Source organism: Carcharodon carcharias, chromosome 15, assembly GCF_017639515.1.
Source record: "Carcharodon carcharias isolate sCarCar2 chromosome 15, sCarCar2.pri, whole genome shotgun sequence".
Classification (NCBI taxonomy): domain Eukaryota; kingdom Metazoa; phylum Chordata; class Chondrichthyes; order Lamniformes; family Lamnidae; genus Carcharodon; species Carcharodon carcharias.
Window position 1 is genome coordinate 41,021,341 of NC_054481.1, and position 20,656 is coordinate 41,041,996.

The 20,656-nt window shown below is 46.3% G+C and overlaps 1 protein-coding gene across 1 annotated transcript in view; it reads right to left on the reverse strand.

Moving 5' to 3' along the window:
* LOC121288704 (guanine nucleotide-binding protein G(I)/G(S)/G(O) subunit gamma-13) overlaps nt 1-18,995 on the reverse strand; it is a 46,258-nt gene extending 27,263 nt beyond the window's left edge. The window contains exon 1 of the mRNA XM_041207448.1: nt 18,912-18,995. Within this exon, the coding sequence (XP_041063382.1) occupies nt 18,912-18,960 (49 nt within the window). The 5' untranslated portion in view covers nt 18,961-18,995. The remainder of the gene's footprint in view (nt 1-18,911) is intronic.
* Nucleotides 18,996-20,656: the final 1,661 nt, after the last annotated feature.

Genomic DNA, 20,656 nt, shown 5'->3' on the forward strand with positions numbered 1-20,656 from the left:
TGTCCTCATCTCCCTGTCCTCATCTCCTTGTCCTCATGTACCTGTGGTCATGTACCTGTGCTCATCTCCCAGTCCTCATGTCCCTGTGCTCATGTCCCTGTGCTCATGTCCCTGTGCTCATGTCCCTGTGCTCCTGTCCCTGTGCTCCTGTCCCTGTGCTCCTGTCCCTGTGCTCCTGTCCCTGTGCTCATGTCCCTCTGCTCATGTCCCTCTGCTCATGTCCCTCTGCTCATGTCCCTCTGCTCATGTCCCTCTGCTCATCACTCTCTGCTCATCTCCCTGACACTGTGCTCATATCCCTGTGCACACGCCCATGTGCTCACATCCCTAGTGCTCACATCCTTCTGCACATGTCCCTTTGCTTTTATCCCTGTTCTCATCACCTGGTGCTCAAGCCCCTGTTCTCATCTCCTTGTGCTCATATCCCAGTGACATAGCCCTGTGCTAATGTCCTTGTGCTCGTTTCCCTGTTCTGATATCCCTGTGCTCAAGTCCCTGTGCTCAAGCCTTTGTGATCATGTCCCTGGGCTCATATCCCTGTCCACATGTCCCTGTGCTCATTTCCCTGTGCTCATTTCCCTGTGCTCATTTCCCTGTGCTCATATCCCTGTGCTCATCTCTCTCTGCTCATCTCTCTCTGCTCATATCCCTGTGCTCATCTCCCTCTGCTCACACCTCTCCCTGCTCATGTCCCTGTGCTCATGTCCCTGTGCTCATGTCCCTGTGCTCATGTCCCTGTGCTCATGTCCCTGTGCTCATGTCCCTGTCCTCATATCCCTGTCCTCATATCCCTGTCCTCATATCCCTGTGCTCATGTCCCTTTGGAAATATTGCTGCCCTAACATCCCTGATCACATGTCCCTGTGCTCATATCCCTGTTCTAATATCCCTGTGCCCATATCCCGGTGCTCATTTACCTGTGTTCTCAAATCCCTGTTCCAATATCCCTGTTCCAATATCCCTGTTCCAATATCCCTGTTCCAATATCCCTGTTCCAATATCCCTGTTCCAATATCCCTGTTCCAATATCCCTGTGCCCACGTCCCTGTGCCCACGTCCCTGTGCCCACGTCCCTGTGCCCACGTCCCTGTGCCCACGGCCCTATCTTCATGGCCCTGTGTTCATATCCCTGTCCTCACTCCGTGTCCTCACTCAGTGTCCTCACTCCGTGTCCTCACGTCCGTGTCCTCACGTCCGTGTCCTCACGTCCGTGTCCTCACGTCGTGTCCTCACTCCGTGTCCTCACGTCCGTGTCCTCACGTCCGTGTCCTCACTCCGTGTCCTCACTCCGTGTCCTCACTCCGTGTCCTCACGTCCGTGTCCTCACGTCCGTGTCCTCACGTCCGTGTCCTCACTCCGTGTCCTCACGTCCGTGTCCTCACGTCCGTGTCCTCACTCCGTGTCCTCACTCCGTGTCCTCACTCCGTGTCCTCACGTCCCTGTGCTCACGTCCCTGTGCTCACGGCCCTGTGTTCACGGCCCTGTGTTCACGGCCCTGTGTTCACGGCCCTGTGTTCACGGCCCTGTGTTCACGGCCCTGTGTTCACGGCCCTGTGTTCACGGCCCTGTGTTCACGGCCCTGTGTTCACGGCCCTGTGTTCACGGCCCTGTGTTCACGGCCCTGTCCTCATCTCCTTGTCCTCACGTCCCTGTGCCCACGTCCCTGTGCCCACGTCCCTGTGCCCACGTCCCTGTGCCTCACGTCCCTGTGCTCACGTCCCTAGCTCACGGCCCTGTCCTCACTCCGTGTCCTCACTCCGTGTCCTCACTCCGTGTCCTCACTCCCTGTGCTCACGTCCCTGTGCTCACGTCCCTGTGCTCACGTCCCTGTGCTCACGTCCCTGTGCTCACGTCCCTGTGCTCACGTCCCTGTGCTCACGTCCCTGTGCTCACGTCCCTGTGCTCACGGCCCTGTGCTCACGGCCCTGTGCTCACGGCCCTGTGCTCACGGCCCTGTGCTCACAGCCCTGTGCTCACGGCCCTGTCCTCATCTCCTTGTCCTCACGTCCCCGTCCTCACGTCCCCGTCCTCACGTCCCCGTCCTCACGTCCCCGTCCTCACGTCCCCGTCCTCACGTCCCCGTCCTCACGTCCCCGTCCTCACGTCCCCGTCCTCACGTCCCCGTCCTCACGTCCCCGTGCTCATCTCCCTGTCCTCACGTCCCTGTCCTCACGTCCCTGTCCTCACGTCCCTGTCCTCACGTCCCTGTGCTCACGTCCCCGTGCTCATCTCCCTGTGCTCAAGCCTTTGTGATCATGTCCCTGGGCTCATGTCCCTGTCCACATGTCCCTCTGCTAATATCCCTCTGCTAATATCCCTCTGCTAATATCCCTCTGCTAATATCCCTCTGCTAATATCCCTCTGCTAATATCCCTGCCTCTGTCCTCATGTCCCTGTCCTCATGTCCCTGTGCTAATATCCCTCTGCTCATATCCCTGTGCTCATCTCTCTCTGCTCATCTCTCTCTGCTCATCTCTCTCTGCTCATCTCCCTGGCTCTGTCCTCACGTCCCTGTCCTCACGGCCCTGTCCTCACGTCCTTGTGCTCACATCCCTGTCCTCACGTCTCTGTGCTCATATTTCTGTGCTCATATTTCTGTGCTCATGTCCCTGTGCTCATGTCCCTGTGCTCATGTCCCTGTGCTCATGTCCCTGTGCTCATATCTCTGTGCTCATGTCCCTGTGCTCATGTCCCTGTGCTCATGTCCCTGTGCTCATGTCCCTGTGCTCATATCTCTGTGCTCATATCTCTGTGCTCATGTCCCTGTGCTCATATCTCTGTGCTCATATCTCTGTGCTCATATCTCTGTGCTCATATCTCTGTGCTCATATCTCTGTGCTCATATCTCTGTGCTCATGTCCCTGTGCTCATGTCCCTGTGCTCATGTCCCTGTGCTCATGTCCCTGTGCTCATGTCCCTGTGCTCATGTCCCTGTGCTCATGTCCCTGTGCTCATGTCCCTGTGCTCATGTCCCTGTGCTCACGTCCCTGTGCTCACGTCCCTGTGCTCACGTCCCTGTGCTCATATCTCTGTGCTCATATCTCTGTGCTCATGTCCCTGTGCTCATGTCCCTGTGCTCATATCTCTGTGCTCATGTCTCTGTGCTCATATCTCTGTGCTCATATCTCTGTGCTCATATCTCTGTGCTCATGTCCCTGTGCTCATGTCCCTGTGCTCATGTCCCTGTGCTCATGTCCCTGTGCTCATGTCCCTGTGCTCATGTCCCTGTGCTCATGTCCCTGTGCTCATGTCCCTGTGCTCATGTCCCTGTGCTCATGTCCCTGTGCTCATATCTCTGTGCTCATATCTCTGTTCTCATATCTCTGTGCTCATGTCCCTGTGCTCACGTCCCTGTGCTCACGTCCCTGTGCTCACGTCCCTGTGCTCACGTCCCTGTGCTCACGTCCCTGTGCTCACGTCCCTGTGCTCACGTCCCTGTGCTCACGTCCCTGTGCTCACGTCCCTGTGCTCACGTCTCTGTGCTCACGTCCCTGTGCTCACGTCCCTGTGCTCACGTCCCTGTGCTCACGTCCCTGTGCTCATATCTCTGTGCTCATGTCTCTGTGCTCATGTCTCTGTGCTCATGTCTCTGTGCTCATATCTCTGTGCTCATGTCCCTGTGCTCATGTCCCTGTGCTCATGTCCCTGTGCTCATGTCCCTGTGCTCACGTCCCTGTGCTCACGTCCCTGTGCTCACGTCCCTGTGCTCACGTCCCTGTGCTCACGTCCCTGTGCTCACGTCCCTGTGCTCACATCTCTGTGCTCACATCTCTGTGCTCACGTCCCTGTGCTCACGTCCCTGTGCTCACGTCCCTGTGCTCACGTCCCTGTGCTCACGTCCCTGTGCTCACGTCCCTGTGCTCACGTCCCTGTGCTCACGTCCCTGTGCTCACGTCCCTGTGCTCACGTCTCTGTGCTCACGTCCCTGTGCTCACGTCCCTGTGCTCACGTCCCTGTGCTCACGTCCTTGAGCTCATTTCCCTGGACTCCTGCCCCTTTTCTCATGACACTGTGGAAATGTCCCTGCGCTTACATCGATGTGCTCATCTCTATGTCCTCATATCCCTGTCCTCATATCCCTGTCCTCATATCCCTGTCCTCATATCCCTGTCCTCATATCCCTGTCCTCATATCCCTGTCCTCATATCCCTGTCCTCATATCCCTGTCCTCATATCCCTGTCCTCATATCCCTGTCCTCATATCCCTGTCCTCATATCCCTGTCCTCATATCCCTGTCCTCATATCCCTGTCCTCATATCCCTGTCCTCATATCCCTGTCCTCATATCCCTGTCCTCATATCCCTGTCCTCATATCCCTGTCCTCATATCCCTGTCCTCATATCCCTGTCCTCATATCCCTGTCCTCATATCCCTGTCCTCATATCCCTGTCCTCATATCCCTGTCCTCATATCCCTGTCCTCATATCCCTGTCCTCATATCCCTGTCCTCATATCCCTGTCCTCATATCCCTGTCCTCATATCCCTGTCCTCATATCCCTGTCCTCATATCCCTGTCCTCATATCCCTGTCCTCATATCCCTGTCCTCATATCCCTGTCCTCATATCCCTGTCCTCATATCCCTGTCCTCATATCCCTGTCCTCATATCCCTGGCCTCATATCCCTGGCCTCATATCCCTGGCCTCATATCCCTGTCCTCATATCCCTGGCCTCATATCCCTGGCCTCATATCCCTGGCCTCATATCCCTGGCCTCATATCCCTGGCCTCATATCCCTGGCCTCATATCCCTGGCCTCATATCCCTGGCCTCATATCCCTGGCCTCATATCCCTGGCCTCATATCCCTGGCCTCATATCCCTGGCCTCATATCCCTGGCCTCATATCCCTGGCCTCATATCCCTGGCCTCATATCCCTGGCCTCATATCCCTGGCCTCATATCCCTGGCCTCATATCCCTGGCCTCATATCCCTGGCCTCATATCCCTGGCCTCATATCCCTGGCCTCATATCCCTGGCCTCATATCCCTGGCCTCATATCCCTGGCCTCATATCCCTGGCCTCATATCCCTGGCCTCATATCCCTGGCCTCATATCCCTGGCCTCATATCCCTGGCCTCATATCCCTGGCCTCATCTGCCTGGCCTCATCTGCCTGGCCTCATCTGCCTGTGCTCACGTCCCTGTGCTCACGTCCCTGTGCTCACGTCCCTGTGCTCACGTCCCTGTGCTCACGTCCCTGTGCTCACGTCCCTGTGCTCACGTCCCTGTGCTCACGTCCCTGTGCTCACGTCCCTGTGCTCACGTCCCTGTGCTCATATCTCTGTGCTCATGTCCCTGAGCTCATTTCCCTGGACTCCTGCCCCTTTTCTCATGACACTGTGGAAATGTCCCTGCGCTTACATCGATGTGCTCATCTCTATGTCCTCATATCCCTGTCCTCATATCCCTGTCCTCATATCCCTGTCCTCATATCCCTGTCCTCATATCCCTGTCCTCATATCCCTGTCCTCATATCCCTGTCCTCATATCCCTGTCCTCATATCCCTGTCCTCATATCCCTGTCCTCATATCCCTGTTCTCATATCCCTGTTCTCATATCCCTGTCCTCATATCCCTGTCCTCATATCCCTGTCCTCATATCCCTGTCCTCATATCCCTGTCCTCATATCCCTGTCCTCATATCCCTGTCCTCATATCCCTGTCCTCATATCCCTGTCCTCATATCCCTGTCCTCATATCCCTGTCCTCATATCCCTGTCCTCATATCCCTGTCCTCATATCCCTGTCCTCATATCCCTGTCCTCATATCCCTGTCCTCATATCCCTGTCCTCATATCCCTGTCCTCATATCCCTGTCCTCATATCCCTGTCCTCATATCCCTGTCCTCATATCCCTGTCCTCATATCCCTGTCCTCATATCCCTGTCCTCATATCCCTGTCCTCATATCCCTGGCCTCATATCCTGGCCTCATATCCCTGTCCTCATATCCCTGGCCTCATATCCCTGGCCTCATATCCCTGGCCTCATATCCCTGGCCTCATATCCCTGGCCTCATATCCCTGGCCTCATATCCCTGGCCTCATATCCCTGGCCTCATATCCCTGGCCTCATATCCCTGGCCTCATATCCCTGGCCTCATATCCCTGGCCTCATATCCCTGGCCTCATATCCCTGGCCTCATATCCCTGGCCTCATATCCCTGGCCTCATATCCCTGGCCTCATATCCTGGCCTCATATCCCTGGCCTCATATCCCTGGCCTCATATCCCTGGCCTCATATCCCTGGCCTCATATCCCTGGCCTCATATCCCTGGCCTCATATCCCTGGCCTCATATCCCTGGCCTCATATCCCTGGCCTCATATCCCTGGCCTCATATCCCTGGCCTCATATCCCTGGCCTCATATCCCTGGCCTCATATCCCTGGCCTCATATCCCTGGCCTCATATCCCTGGCCTCATATCCCTGTGCTCATGGCCCTGTGCTCATGGCCCTGTGCTCATGGCCCTGTGCTCATGGCCCTGTGCTCATGGCCCTGTGCTCATGGCCCTGTGCTCATGGCCCTGTGCTCATGGCCCTGTGCTCATAGCCCTGTGCTCATATCCCTGTGCTCATATCCCTGTGCTCATGGCCCTGTGCTCATGGCCCTGTGCTCATGGCCCTGTGCTCATGGCCCTGTGCTCATGGCCCTGTGCTCATGTCACTGTGTTCATGTCACTGTGTTCATGTCACTGTGTTCATGTCACTGTGCTCATGTCACTGTGCTCATGTCACTGTGCTCATGTCACTGTGCTCATGTCCCTAAATTCATATCACTGTGTTCATGTACCTGTGCTCATGTCCCTATGGAAATATAACTGTGCTAATATCCCTTTGCTTATGTCCCTGTCCTCATATCCCTGTCCTCAGATTCCTGTGTTCATATTCCTGTTCTAATATCCCTGTGCAAATTTCCCTGAGCACAAGCCCCAGTGCTCATTTACTTTTGTTCATATCCCTGTCCCCATATCCCTGCTCTCATATCCCTGTTTCAATATCCTGGGCCATAACCTTGTGCTCATGTCCCTGTTCCAATTTCAGTGTGCTTATGTCCCTGTGTTCATATCCCAGCTTTCATTTCCCTGTGCTAATATCCCTGTGCTCATCCCCCTGTCCTCCTGTGCCTTTGCTCATGTCCCTGTAGAAATATCACTGCGCTCACATCCCTGTGCACATATCAATGTGTTCATCTCCTTCTGCTTATGACCCTCTGATCATACCCCATGCTCACATCCCTGTCCTCAGATTCCTGTGCTCATGACCCTGTTCTCATATCCCTCTGCCCATGTCTCTTTCTTCATGACCCTGTCCTCATGTCCCTGTCCTAATGTCCCTGTGCTCAAGTCCTTGTGCTCATGTCTCTCTGCTCATATCACTGTGCTGATGTCCCTGTGCTGATGTCCCTGTGCTGATGTCCCTGTGCTGATGTCCATGTGTTCAGGTCCCTGTGCCCATCTCCCTGTTCTCATGCCCCTGTGTTCATATGCTTGTGCTCATGCCCCTGTGTACATATCCCTGTCCTCATCTGCCTGTGCTCATACCCCGGTGCTCATACCCCTATGTTCCTATCCATGTGGATATATCCTTTTAGCCTCAGGGGATTCCTGCACTATCTGTTGTTTCTCTTAGATACTATGGCAGTCACCCATTCTCTCCCTGCCTGTGTACTACTTGGATGCAGTGTGACCACCTCTCTAGCCATGCTATCCATGTAATCCTCAGCATTGCGAATGCACCACAGTGACTCCAGCCTCCTCTTGAGCTCCGCAACTCTGAGCTCATAATTCTGCAGCTGGTGACACTTCCTGAAGATGTAGTCATAGAGGGCAGTTTGTGCCTACATGACTTCCCACATCCCGCAAGATGCACATTCCACATGGCCGAGATGCACTGACATACCTTATACTTTATATAAGGTGTTTACTACAGAATTTACTAATTTGTTTTAATTATTATCTTAATTTAGAATAATTCCTATGTATACTACAATTTACTGTTTTTATCTCAGTCTCACTTCTTCTCGCGTTTCTTTAACCCCTGACTCCGCTCTCAGTCTCACCCTTTCTCACGCGGTTTTAACTCCCGACTCCGCTCCTTTCATAAACATAAGTTGTTGTTAGTGCCTCATGGGCATTTGTCTCTCAGAATCTGAACTAAGGAAGGCCATTTGGTATCAAGTATCTGATGTTGCAAAGATGTATTACAGCCCCAGAACAATTAAAAGGCAATTCTGTGTGCACTTTACACTTAATTTCCTGGTCACTGTCTGAGGAAGCATGAGTTAGTTAGTATGATGATTGGCATCACTGATGGATGCTTTCTCCCTCTAGTGGCAGTGTGTTTATTGCAGGCTCTGGAAGTCACATCAACATCTTTTAGGTGATCTCAGTGCCCCTAGAGGCATCAATACCCCTTTTGCCTTACAGCGCTGCTGTCTAAATTAAGGTTTCTCTTTTTAACACTGCTGTGAAGTGAAAGGAGTAAATGGTAACGTATGTAGATAAACACCTGTCCGGTATTGTGAAAAAGTAATCATGTAACAAAAGCAAAGTACTGCAGACATATGGAATATGAAATAAACACAGAAAATGCTGGAAATACTCAACAGCAGAAAAGATTCAGGAGAATGGCTCCATGGATGGGGAACTTCATTGACATGGTTCAATTGGAGAAGCTGGGGCTGGTTTTCTTGGAGAAGATTAAGATGAGATTTGATAGTTTGAATCCTGGCCAGAGTAGATCAGAAGAAACTGTTCTCACTGGCAGAAGGAGAAACAGAGAACACTGATTTAAGATGATTGACAAAAGAAGCAGTGGTGAGATGAAGAGACACTTTTTCACGTAGCATGTGGTTAGCATCCTGAATGCATGGCCTGAGAATGTAGTGCAGGTAGGTTCAATCGAGACATTCAAAAGGGAGTTGGATAATTATTGGGAGAGAAAAAAAATTGCAGAGCTATGGGGAAGAGGCAGGTGAGTGGGACTAGGTGAGCTGCTCTTGCAGAGAGCTGGCATGGTCATGATGGGCAGAATGGCCTCAGTTGGTGCTGTAATTGTTTTATGGTTCTACAATTCCACGATAGGTCAGACGGCATCTGTGCAGAGAGAGAGCGAGAAAGGGCTAACGCTTCAGGTTAAGGGTTCAAGGAAAAATAAAAGAGAGATCTGTGATTAAAGGACAAAACACGCAAGGAAAAATAACATGGTAACAAGACAAATATAGAAACACAAGCTGGGTCTAGAGGCAAAGTACTGTGGTTGCTGGAAATCTGAAATAAAAACGGAAAATGCTGGAAAAACTCAGCAGGTCTGGCAGCATCTGTGGAGAGAGAAACAGAGTTAACGTTTCGAGTCTTATGAGGAGAGATTGAGTAGTTTAGGCCTATACTCGCTGGAGTTTAGAAGGATGAGAGGAGATCTAATTGAGGTATATAAGATGCTAAAGGGGATAGACAAAGTAGACGTGGAGCGGATGTTTCCCCTTGTGGGGCATTCTAGAATGAGAGGCAATAGTTTCAGGCTAAGGGGTGGTGGATTTGAATCAGAGATGAGGAGGAATTACTTTTCTCAAAGGGTCATGAATCTGTGAAATTCACTACCTCAGAGTGCAGTGGATGCCGGGACGCTGAATAAATTTGAGGAGGAGATAGACAGATTTTTAATTAGTAACAGGTTGAAAGGTTATGGGGAGAGGGCAGGAAATTGGAGTTGAGGCCGAAATGAGATCAGCTATGATCGTAGTGAATGGCGGGGCAGGCTCAAGGGGCTGAATTGCCTACTCCTGCTCCTAGTTCTTATGCTCTTATGTTCTTATGAGTCTGTATGACTTCTTCAGAACTAGAGAGCTCCTCTTTAGCTCTGAAGAAGGGTCATACAGACTCGAAACGTTAACTATGTTTCTCTCTCCACAGGTACTCCCAGAGCTGCTGAGTTTTAACAGCATTTTCTGTTTTTATTTCTGGCACTAGAGGTAGTATAAATGGATTTAACAAAACAGCAGAATATAACATAGTTCCATATCTTTTACATTGGGGAGACCACATGCACGTTAGGTATTTACTTTCCTGAACACCTCCCTTCAAACTGCAAACATGACCCTGAGATTCTGGATGTTCAATGACTCCAGACCTCCAACCTATCACAAACCTTTTCTTTAATTCTTTCCCTGAAACACCCCCATTCCCTAACTCTGCAATTGCTTTAAAGCTATTCATCTCTTAACATCTTCCGTTCTGATGAAAGTTTATCAATCTGTAATGTTGGCTTGTTTTTTTTCTCTCCACGGATGCTGCCGTACTGGCTGAGTATTTTTTCATTTTTTCTGCTTTTATATCTTATTTTATAGACCATGTGAAGAACAGTCAGCAACTTACACAGACACACAAACTGTAATATTGTTTCCTCAATCGCTTAACATTATAATTATAGCACAAAGAGTTACAGCAAAAGCCTGAGTGAGATACCATTAAATTAAGGCACTTCTGTTCAAAGTGACTCATTTCCCAATCTGACTGTGAAATTACTGGATTGTAAAAACTGTTTAGAGTGAGATTTATGCTAATTCTGGAAGTGCTTTTATATGCTTAGTTGGTTCCTAGGGTGAGATTGTTGTCCTATGATGAGAGGTTGAGTAAATTGGGCCTACGCTGTCTGGAGTTTAGAAGAATGAGAAGCGATTTCATTCAAACCTACACTATTCTGAAGGGGCTTTACAGGTACACACAGAAGTTTCTGCTGGCTGTGGAATCTAGAACACAGGGGGCGCATAAGGGGACAATTGTTTGGGACTGAGATGAGAAGAAGTTTCTTCACTTATTTTTACTTACAACTATTATCCTCCAGTCTCTGTAATTCCACGAGTGAATTTACAAGAGTGGGAAATTTGTAATTGAGTAACTCTCTGTGCTACCATTGGGGATTAGAACTGTTTGCAGTACCTTATTTATACTGTATATGCATTCAAAAAAAATCTTGCTTAAGGTACAAAAATGCAAATTGAAAGGATAATTATGTGAGATGTCTTTGATCCCGGAGCATGGAGAAAAATAAGAATCTCAGCCCAGAAAGGGTTAGTGGTTAGTGTTAATGGTTAGTGTTAGTGATTAAGGTTAGCAGTTGGTGTTAGTGGGGGTTAGTATTAGTGGTTAAGGTTAACAGTTGGTGTTAGTGGTTAGTGTTGGTGGTTATTATTCATAGTTAAGGTTAGTAGTTAGTGTTATTGGTTAGTGTTTGTGGTTAATGTTCGTGGTTAAGGTTTGTGGTTGGTGTTGGTGCTTAGTGTTAGTGGTTAAAGTTAGTGGTTAGTGTTCATGGTTAGTGTTAGTGGTTAAGGTTAATAGTTATTGTTAGTGGTCAGTGTTAGTGGTTAATGTAATTGGTTAGTGTTAGTGGTTAAGATTAGTGGCTGGTGTTCGTGGTTAGTGTTCGTGGTTAGTGTTCGTGGTTAGTGTTCGTGGTTAGTGTTCGTGGTTAGTGTTCGTGGTTAATGTTCGTGGTTAATGTTAGTGGCTAAGGTTAGTAGTCAGTGTTAGTGGCTTTAGTGGTTAGCGTTAGTGGTTAATGTTATTGGTTAGAGTTAGTGGTTAAGGTCAGTGTTTAGGTATTGAAACCATTTTTTATTTATTATAATTGACAGTATGTTTGCTTTTGACACTGCCATTGTTACTAGACTTGCCTGTGGTGTGTGATACTTATTGGGTAACATGTAATTTGCAGCTTTTAATAAGCAGTAACATGTAGGCTTAACTGACTACCCACTGCCTCCAACCAGCTGAACCATTGGGGAGCTTTAAGTTGCTATTTTTCATTTGTGAATCTAGGCATGATTATCAGCTTATTTTACCTAAGAGGATATGAAACCAAGTCTGATCATATTTTCATGCAATGTGCACACGCGCACGCACACACATACCATTTCTATCAGGAATCATTAGAGAGCAATTGCAAGCATGAACCTTGGTAGGTTTGTCCCTCTCTAAAGGCACTGTGTGAAATATAATAACCACTAACCTTAGGGAAGCTTTCGAGTTCCTTTGACATCAGGATGTTTTCCAGGGCATTGGGGAGTTATTCACATAGGACAGGCTTCACCTAAACCATACTGGCATCAGAGAGGGTAAAATGGGCAGTGGGAAAGCAGTTAAACTAGTAAGGAAATGCAAAGAGAAAGAATAAAGGGTGATGAAGCACAGGAGGGAGTGGTAGACATCAGCCTGAGTACAGACATAGAATCAAGAGGTAAAGAGGGAGAACATAAGTATATAACCATAGAGAAAAATACAACAACTTATATTTACAAAGAACTTTTAACTTAATGAAACACCCCAAGGCCCTTCACAGGAGCATTGTAAAACAAAGTAGGACACTGAGCCACATTAAGGTATATTATGTCAATGAACAAAAGCTTGGCCAAAGAGGTAGGTTTTAATGGTCTGAAAAAGTAGTGTAAATGTAATAGGTGAATTCAATGTCAAATAGGGTACAGAAAGATAAATAAAGGGAGGGAAAGAAAAAAACTGGATTAAGAGATGAGAGAGAAAAAGAAGAGAAAAAAATGTTAAATAAAAATTAAAAATTTGTACAACAATTAATACCTGAAGGAATGAGATTCCACACTTGTAATAGTTAATTTTCGCACCAAAGAAGATGGGAGAATATGGCATGAGGTAAAGTGTTTATTTGGAGAGCTGGTGCAGACATAATGGGCCAAATGGCTTCCTTCTGCATTGTAAAAGTTCTGTGATCCTGTGAGAAGTTGATTGGCAGTAGTTAACAGTTATCATATCATTCTATGGGTACTTGAACATGATGTGACAATACTGAACTTTCTCAAAACTAGAGCAACCTCACATCATTTAACACATTTCAATGGTGATCCAGACAGTGAGATGTCATTTTAATGAAACTAATGGCAGAGTGATACATTGGAATTTGGTTGTGCAACTTCCTCTTGCCTGATGTTACAGTACTATCTATGCTTAAGTATCGGTGAGTGTCATTAGGCTCACCATTATTTTGACAGTGAAATCTGAGCCAATAAAATGAAAAAGGGAATGCTTGTTAAAGGAAATAGATCAACATGGATTAAAGAAAGCAAAATGAGAAGGAACTTCCTAAAGTCCCATTGCCAGATAGTGGTATGGTATATTGGAAAGTTCTGCCTGTCGTGTTTAATGAACCTGCTGGAATATTTCCAAAGATATTTATTCTGATGTGTCAGTTAAAATAATGCTTGGATTTTTATAAACTTTTATCAAGGTTCTGTATTAGCAATTAATAGCTATGGTAAGTAAACAGGGAACAGGCTAAACAGAAAATGGTATGAAAGCACAACAGAAAGGTAATCATAAATGGGAACTTTCATAGCCAAATAAAAATCACACTGTGGAAAAACTGTACTTCTAATCGTTGACAATGTGAGGTTTGTAAATTTTCTACTGGTTTAGTTCAGCACATAATAGACAAGTTAAATAATCTGGAATGAAAACAAATTCAGTTCCAAAAACCTCTTTTCACAATTGAGTGCTATTATTTATAGTCATTCTTGCCGTATAAAATCATCAAGGATTCCTAAAGTGGGACTAATTTCTTCCTCCATATCCCTGCCATTCACAGAAGCACACAGTGCAGAAGAGGCCCTTCAGTCCACCGAGTCTGCACCAACACGTGAGAAACACCTGACCTACCTACCTAATCCCATTTACCAGCATTTGGCCCATAGCCTTGAATGTTATGATGTGTCAAGTGCTCATCCAGGTACTTGTTAAAGGATGTGAAGCATCCTGCCTCCATCACCCTCCTTCGTGCATTCCAAACCATCACCACCCCCTGGGTAAAAAAGTTTTTCTTCACATCCCCCCTAAACCTCCTACTCCTCACCTTGAACTTGTGTTCCCTAGTGACTGACCCTTCAACTAAGGGGAACAGCTGCTCCCTGTCCATCCTGTCCATGCCCCTCATAAACTTGTACACCTTGATCAGGTCGCCCCCTCAATCTTCTCTGTTCCAACGAAAACAACCTAAGTCTATCCAGTCTCTCTTCATAACTTAAATGTTTCATCCCAGGCAACATCCTGGTGAATCTCCTCTGCATCCCCTCCAGTGCATTCACATCTTTTCTATAGTGTGGTGACCAGAACAGCACACAGTACTCCAGCTGTGGCCTCACCAAGGTTCTATACAACTCCAGCATGACCTCCCTACTCTTGTATTTCTCTTTCTCTTTTATTCTGCACCAGATAGACAGTTCTCTCCAGTTCCTATTGCACTACTCAATACCCTCACGAGCTGCTCATGTTTATTGACAACATTGATAAGAGGTGTTAATACTCCTTACATTCATGATGTCAATGAGTAATACTGGACTTCTGTATGCATCACCAGTGATATCAGCTTCTGTGATGTTACATACTTCTGTCATATGTTACATAGTAAAAGGTGAGATGCTTATGCACAGCATTCTCTGCTTACATCCAAACTCTTGCACAACCAGCAACTCCTCTCTCACTTCACATTCCACAGGTTAGCAAAATTAAAGCACATGAGATAGGAGGTAATAAACTGGCATGGATTAAGGACTGGTTAACAGGCAGGAAGCAGAGAGCAAAAATAAACCGGTCACTCTCGCGTTGGCAGGCTATGACTAGTGTGGTACCACAGGGATCAGTATTTGGGCCCCAGATGTTCACAATAAATATCAATGATTTAGATGTGGGGTCCAAATGTAATATTTCCAAGTTTGCGGATGACACAAAGCTAGGTAGGAATGTGTGTTGTGAAGAAGATGCAAAGCAGTTTCAGGAGGATTTGGACAGACTAAGTGAATGGGCAAGGACATGACAGATGAAATATAGGGTGGAAAAATGTGAGGTTATCCACTTTGGTAGGAGGAACAGATGTGCAGAGTATTTCTTAAATGGTAAGGGACTAGAAAGTGTAGATATACAAAGGGACCTGGGTGTCAATGAAGGTTAACATGCAGGTGCAGACTGCAATTAGGAAGGCTCATGGTATGTTGGCCTTTATCCCAAGAGGATTTGAGTACAGGAGTAGCAAAGTCTTACTTCAATTGTGTAGAACCTTGGTTGGACCGCACCTAGAGTACTGTGTGCAGCTTTGGTCCCCTTACCTCAGAAAGGATATTATTGTCATAGAGGGAGTGCAACGAAGGTTCACCAGACTTGTTCTGGGAATGGTAGGACTGACCTATAAAGGGAGATTGGGGAAACTCGTCCTATGTTCTCTAGAATTTCAAAGAATGAGAAGTGATCTCATTGAAACCTACAAAATACTTAAAAGGATACAAAGGGTAGATACAGGTATGATGTTTCCCCTGGTTGGGGAGTTTGGAACCAGGGGACACAATTTCAAAATAAGGGGGAAGCCACTTAGGACTAAGATGAGGAGAATTTTTTTTACTCAGAAGGTGTGAAACTTTGGAATTCTCTACCCGAGAGGATGTGGAAGCTCAGTCATTGAATATGTTTAAAGTAGAGATTGACAGATTTCTAGCTACCAATGACCTAAAGGGATATGGGGATAGCGTGGGAAAAAGTCATTGAAGTGGATGATCAGCCATGATCATGTTGAATGGTGCAGCAGGTTCAATGGGCTGAATGGCCTACTCCTGTTCCTATTTTCCACACACTTGGCTTTATATTCACCACTTTCCCATCCTCATTCATGGAGTTACATAGAGTCGCCATAACAGAAACAGGCCAATCTGGCCTATGCCAGTGTTTATGCTCCACGTGACCCTCCTGCCAACCATCTTCATCACATCCTATCAGCATATCTTTTTATTATTACTTTCTCCCTCATCCTAATCAGCAGCCTCTTAAATGTATCAATACTATTTGCCTTGACTACTCCATATGGTAGCTTAGGCTGATAAGTGGCAAGTAACATGCATGCCAGACAAGTCCCAGGCAATGACCATCTCCAACAAGAGAGAATTTAACCATCTATCCTTGATATTTAATAGTATTACCATTGCTGAATCCCCCACTATCAACATCCTGGGGGTTACCATTGACTAGAAACTGAACTGGACCAGACACATAAATACTGTGGCAAAAGAGCAGGTCAGAGGATGAGAATTCTGATGCAAGTAACTCACCTCCAGACTCCCCAAAGTCTGTCCACAATCTACAATGCACAAGTCAGCAGTATGATGGAATACTGTCCACTTGTCTGGATGAGTGCAGCTCCAATAATACTCAAAAAGTTCGACACCATCCAGGACAAAGCAGCCTGATGGATTGGCACCCCATCTACCACCTTCAACATTCACTCCCTCCATCACCTGTGCACAGTGGCAGCAGTGTGTACCATCTACAAGATGCACTGCTGCAACTCATCAAGGCTCCTTTGACAGCACCTTCCTTTTATGGCATAGCCAATGGTAAATACTGACTTGTTCAAATCCCAGAGGGAAACTTGAAACAACTGCCACAACTGGTTTTGCAATTTGTATAAATTTTGAGATGCATGCCTTGAATTCAGTAGTAATAAGACCACCAAGTCTTATAGGTTTTTACAAAACTAGATTAAGCATTTATTAATAAGAAAAATGATTTTAAGCACATACATATATCTACAAATTACTACTATAGTAACATCTAAGTCCCCTACTCACTCTAACTCCCAGATACACTTTTGTTAAGGCAGCAGTAAAACATATTGAATTCAATTGTCAGAGCATCATGTTTCTTTGCCTGGGTCATTTAAAATCTATGTGAGTTTTCTTAACTTCAGTACTTTGTAAACAGCAGTTTGAGGCATAGGTGCTGAAGGCTTTTCACACTTGCTAAATCCTAAAATGCCTACCCTTACACGCAGCCTTTGATCCTTTATACATATTTTCCCCTTTGCATGAAAATTCTCATTGTTTCACTATGTCTTTGGACTTTACCTTTCTGATCATAAAAATCCCTCATAGTACTAAGTTTTATCAGTAATCTTTGGGAAAAATAAACACACTGTGTCTGAACTTCACCTGGCTAGGTGATACATTTCACTCCCGCTTTTGAAAACAGTCTAGTCTGGTTTATTTAAAAATGCAAATGTACTTTTACACTTTACATTCTAAACTTCCCCATGTTTACCATGTTTACATCAAAGCCTTCAGACCAGCTGCCTTTAATTCAATTAAGTCTCTCTCACACACACACACACACACATATAAACACAGATACCACTATCTTACAATAAATTCCAATAACATTATGGGAATTATTATATCTTCTTGACATTTCCATACCTGCGACCTCTACCACCTAGAAGGACAAGGGCCAGATACATGGGAACACCATCACCTGGAAATTCTCCTCCAAGTCACACACCATACTAACTTGAAAATATAGCATCATTCCATCGCTGTCATTGGGTCAAAATCCTGGAACACCCTTCCTAACAACATTGTGGGTTGGACTACAGTTGCTCAAGAAGATAGCTCACCACCACCTTTTCAAGAGCAATTAGGGATGGGCGATAAATGCTGGCCTAGCCAGCAACGCCCACATCCCATGAACAAATCTTTTTAAAATTCCATATTCTTATTACTCCGCGAAGAAGTTTCTCCTGAATTCCCTATTGGATTTATCAGTGGCTATCTTATATGAAGGTCAGAAGTGGGGATTGTTGCTGATGATAGCACCTTATTCATCTCTATGTGTATCTCCCAGTTATTGAAGTGACTCCTGCTTGTGTGTATCAAGACCAGGACAGATAAGTGCAAAGCAACATTCATGCTAGACAAGTGCCAGATAAGATCATCTCCAACAAGAGAGAATATAACCAGCTGCTCTTGATATTCAATGGATTACCATCTCTGAATTCCCCCACCATCAACATCCTGGGGGTTTCCATTGACCAGAAACTGAACTGGACTAGCCATATAAATACTGTGGCTACAAGAGCAGATCAGAGGCTTGGAATTCTGATGTGAGTAACTCACCTCCTGACTCCTCAAATTCTGCCCACCATCTACAAGACACAAATCAGGAGTGTGATGGAATTACTCTCTACTTGCCTGCATGAGTGCAACTTGAACAACACTCAAGGAGCTCGACACCATCCAGGCCAAAGCAGCCCACTTGACTGGCACCCTATCCAAAACCTTAAACATTCAGTCCCTCCACCACTGACGCACAGTGGCAGCAGTGTATACTATCTATGAGATGCACTGCAGCAATTTGCCAAGCACCTTTGAAAGCACCTTCCACACCTGCAACCTCTTCCTTCTAGAAGAACAAGGGAACATGGAAACACACCTCCTGCAAGCTCTCCTCCAAGCCACACACCATTCTGATTTGGAATTATATCGCCATTCATTCACTGTTGCTGAGAATCCTGGAACTCCCACACCAAAAACACTATAGATGTCCCTACACCACACAGACTGCAACGGTTTAAGAAGGTGGCTCACCACCACCTTCTCAAGTCCTCAAGCCTTCCTGGTCTTCAGAGCTGGAAAAGGTGTTTGTCCCCTGGTGAGCTGTCTCCTGGGCAGTCCCATCAATAATACCCACTGCTGCCACTGGTGGTTGTAATTCGCCATGTGCAGACCACTCAGAATCACCATTTAACCCACACCATGCCAATGTCTGTATTGGTGCCTGAGAGGTATGGAACATCTCCTTCATCGGGTCCAGGTGCTGAGAATAATCTAGGCCTGGATGTTAACATGTGTCATAGAGAGTCATAGAGATCTACAGCACAGAAAAAGGCCCTTCAGCCCATCGAGTCTGCGCCAGTCAAACAAGTACCTAACTATTCTAATCCCATTTTCCAGCACTAGGCCCATAGCCTTGTATGCCAATAGAGTCATATACAGTCTTGAGTGCAGTTCAAGTTGTGAAACTAGCTGAAAATTTGCTGAGAAGCATGAAGCATTGCAAGTAACTTACAGACACGCTGCTCAGATGCACGACCAGCCTCTGCCTCCCCGCTGCTCATGACTTTGCTCAAGCACTATTCTTCAGGGCTTCCTGAATGTCTTGGCTGAAGGCTAGAACCCGCTGCTTTATCTATTTAATCAAACTGTCCATCAAAACATTCTGGCAGCTCTTGATAGAGTGAAATGTCTGATGGAGTAAGATTGGAAATATAAAACTGTCATGACAAGCAATGTTTCATTTTAAAAGGGCTCAACTGTAGGCGAAATCAACCTTCTTTCTTTCCACAATTTAAAAAATATCATTTATCTATTTAATCCCAAGAGGCCACTGTACCAAGTGCCACTTAATATTACATTTCAGGGTTGAAACTGGAATATTTTTGAGGCATCTCAAAGACCACACATATGTTACATTAAGCTTTACTTTATTTTGATTGTAGACATCTTAGGTCATAGATCTTAAGGTACATCTTAAAGGGATATTTGCTATACATAAGCTGTGCGTACTAAAGTGAGTAGTTTGCAACGAGAGTGGCAATGGGAATTTGGCGAGAGTGGGAATTTGGTGAAGAAGGAAGTGCCAAGTAGTTCAAACCAAGGGGTTATGATAAATATATAAACAATCAGTGTAATTAATTATGTCTAAAATTATTTTTTTTAAATCAAAATGATGGGACAGCTGAGGCCAATTCCCTGCAACTCCTGTTCCACATAGAATCTCCCTGGATAACCATGTGTGTAAAAAGTGTCTCCAGTTACTCAGACTTAAGCTCCAGGCCTCTGAGCTACAGTTCCTGCTGGGTATATGGGAGGTTGAGAATTTCCTGGTGCGCAAGTCCCAGGAGGCAGTCAACACATAGCTACAGAGAGTTCAGGAGGACAGTAAGTAGTTGGCCATCTGGCAGGGTAGGAAGAGGCAGGCGTGCAGGTATCCTTCGGGAGTATGTCACGGCGTGACAGTTTTTAAGAGCTGAATACCCAGTGTGGATGAGGATACCTTGGGGAAATGCAGTCTACAGCACATCCATGATACTGTTGGGTAAATGACTAAAGGGAAGGAAAGCGAAGTGTAGAACTCCAATGGTCACTGGTGAACTGATAGTCAAGGGGTAGGACCAATACCCTTGCCACAGATTGGCTAATGCTGTGGGGTCAATTTGGACTAATTTGGCGGGGTGGGGGGGGGGGGTGCAGGGAGGAGGTAGGCAGTAAGATGAAACGTCAACCTGGAGAGTACATTCAGAAATACTGCAGGCATTTAGACAAAGTCAACAACAAATGTGGATCATTTCACTTTTACTCGAAGGTGGTGAGACCCAGATATAGTTACACACTGAAGAGAGGAGCCAAACAAAAAGAAACACTGACCCTGACAAATCTGACTTTTCCAATTTGGTTTAATAAAAATCTTGTATCTGCATAGTGCCTTACACAACATTAGGACATACTTAAATGCATTAAATGCATGACAACAACAACAATTTGCATTTATGTAGCACTTTTAACTTAGTAAAATGTCCTAAGATGATTCACAGGAGTGATTATCAGACAGAATTTGACATCAAGCCAGATAGGGCGTTATTAGCTTAAAGTGAACAAAAGGTTGGTTAAAGACATAGGTTTTAAGGAGTGCCTTAAAGAAGGAAAGAGATGTGGACAGGTGAAGAGGTTTCCTGAGAGAATTCCAGAACATAGGGCTCAGGCCACTGAAGGCAAGGCCATCTATGGTGGATGAATGGATCAATGTGCAAGGGG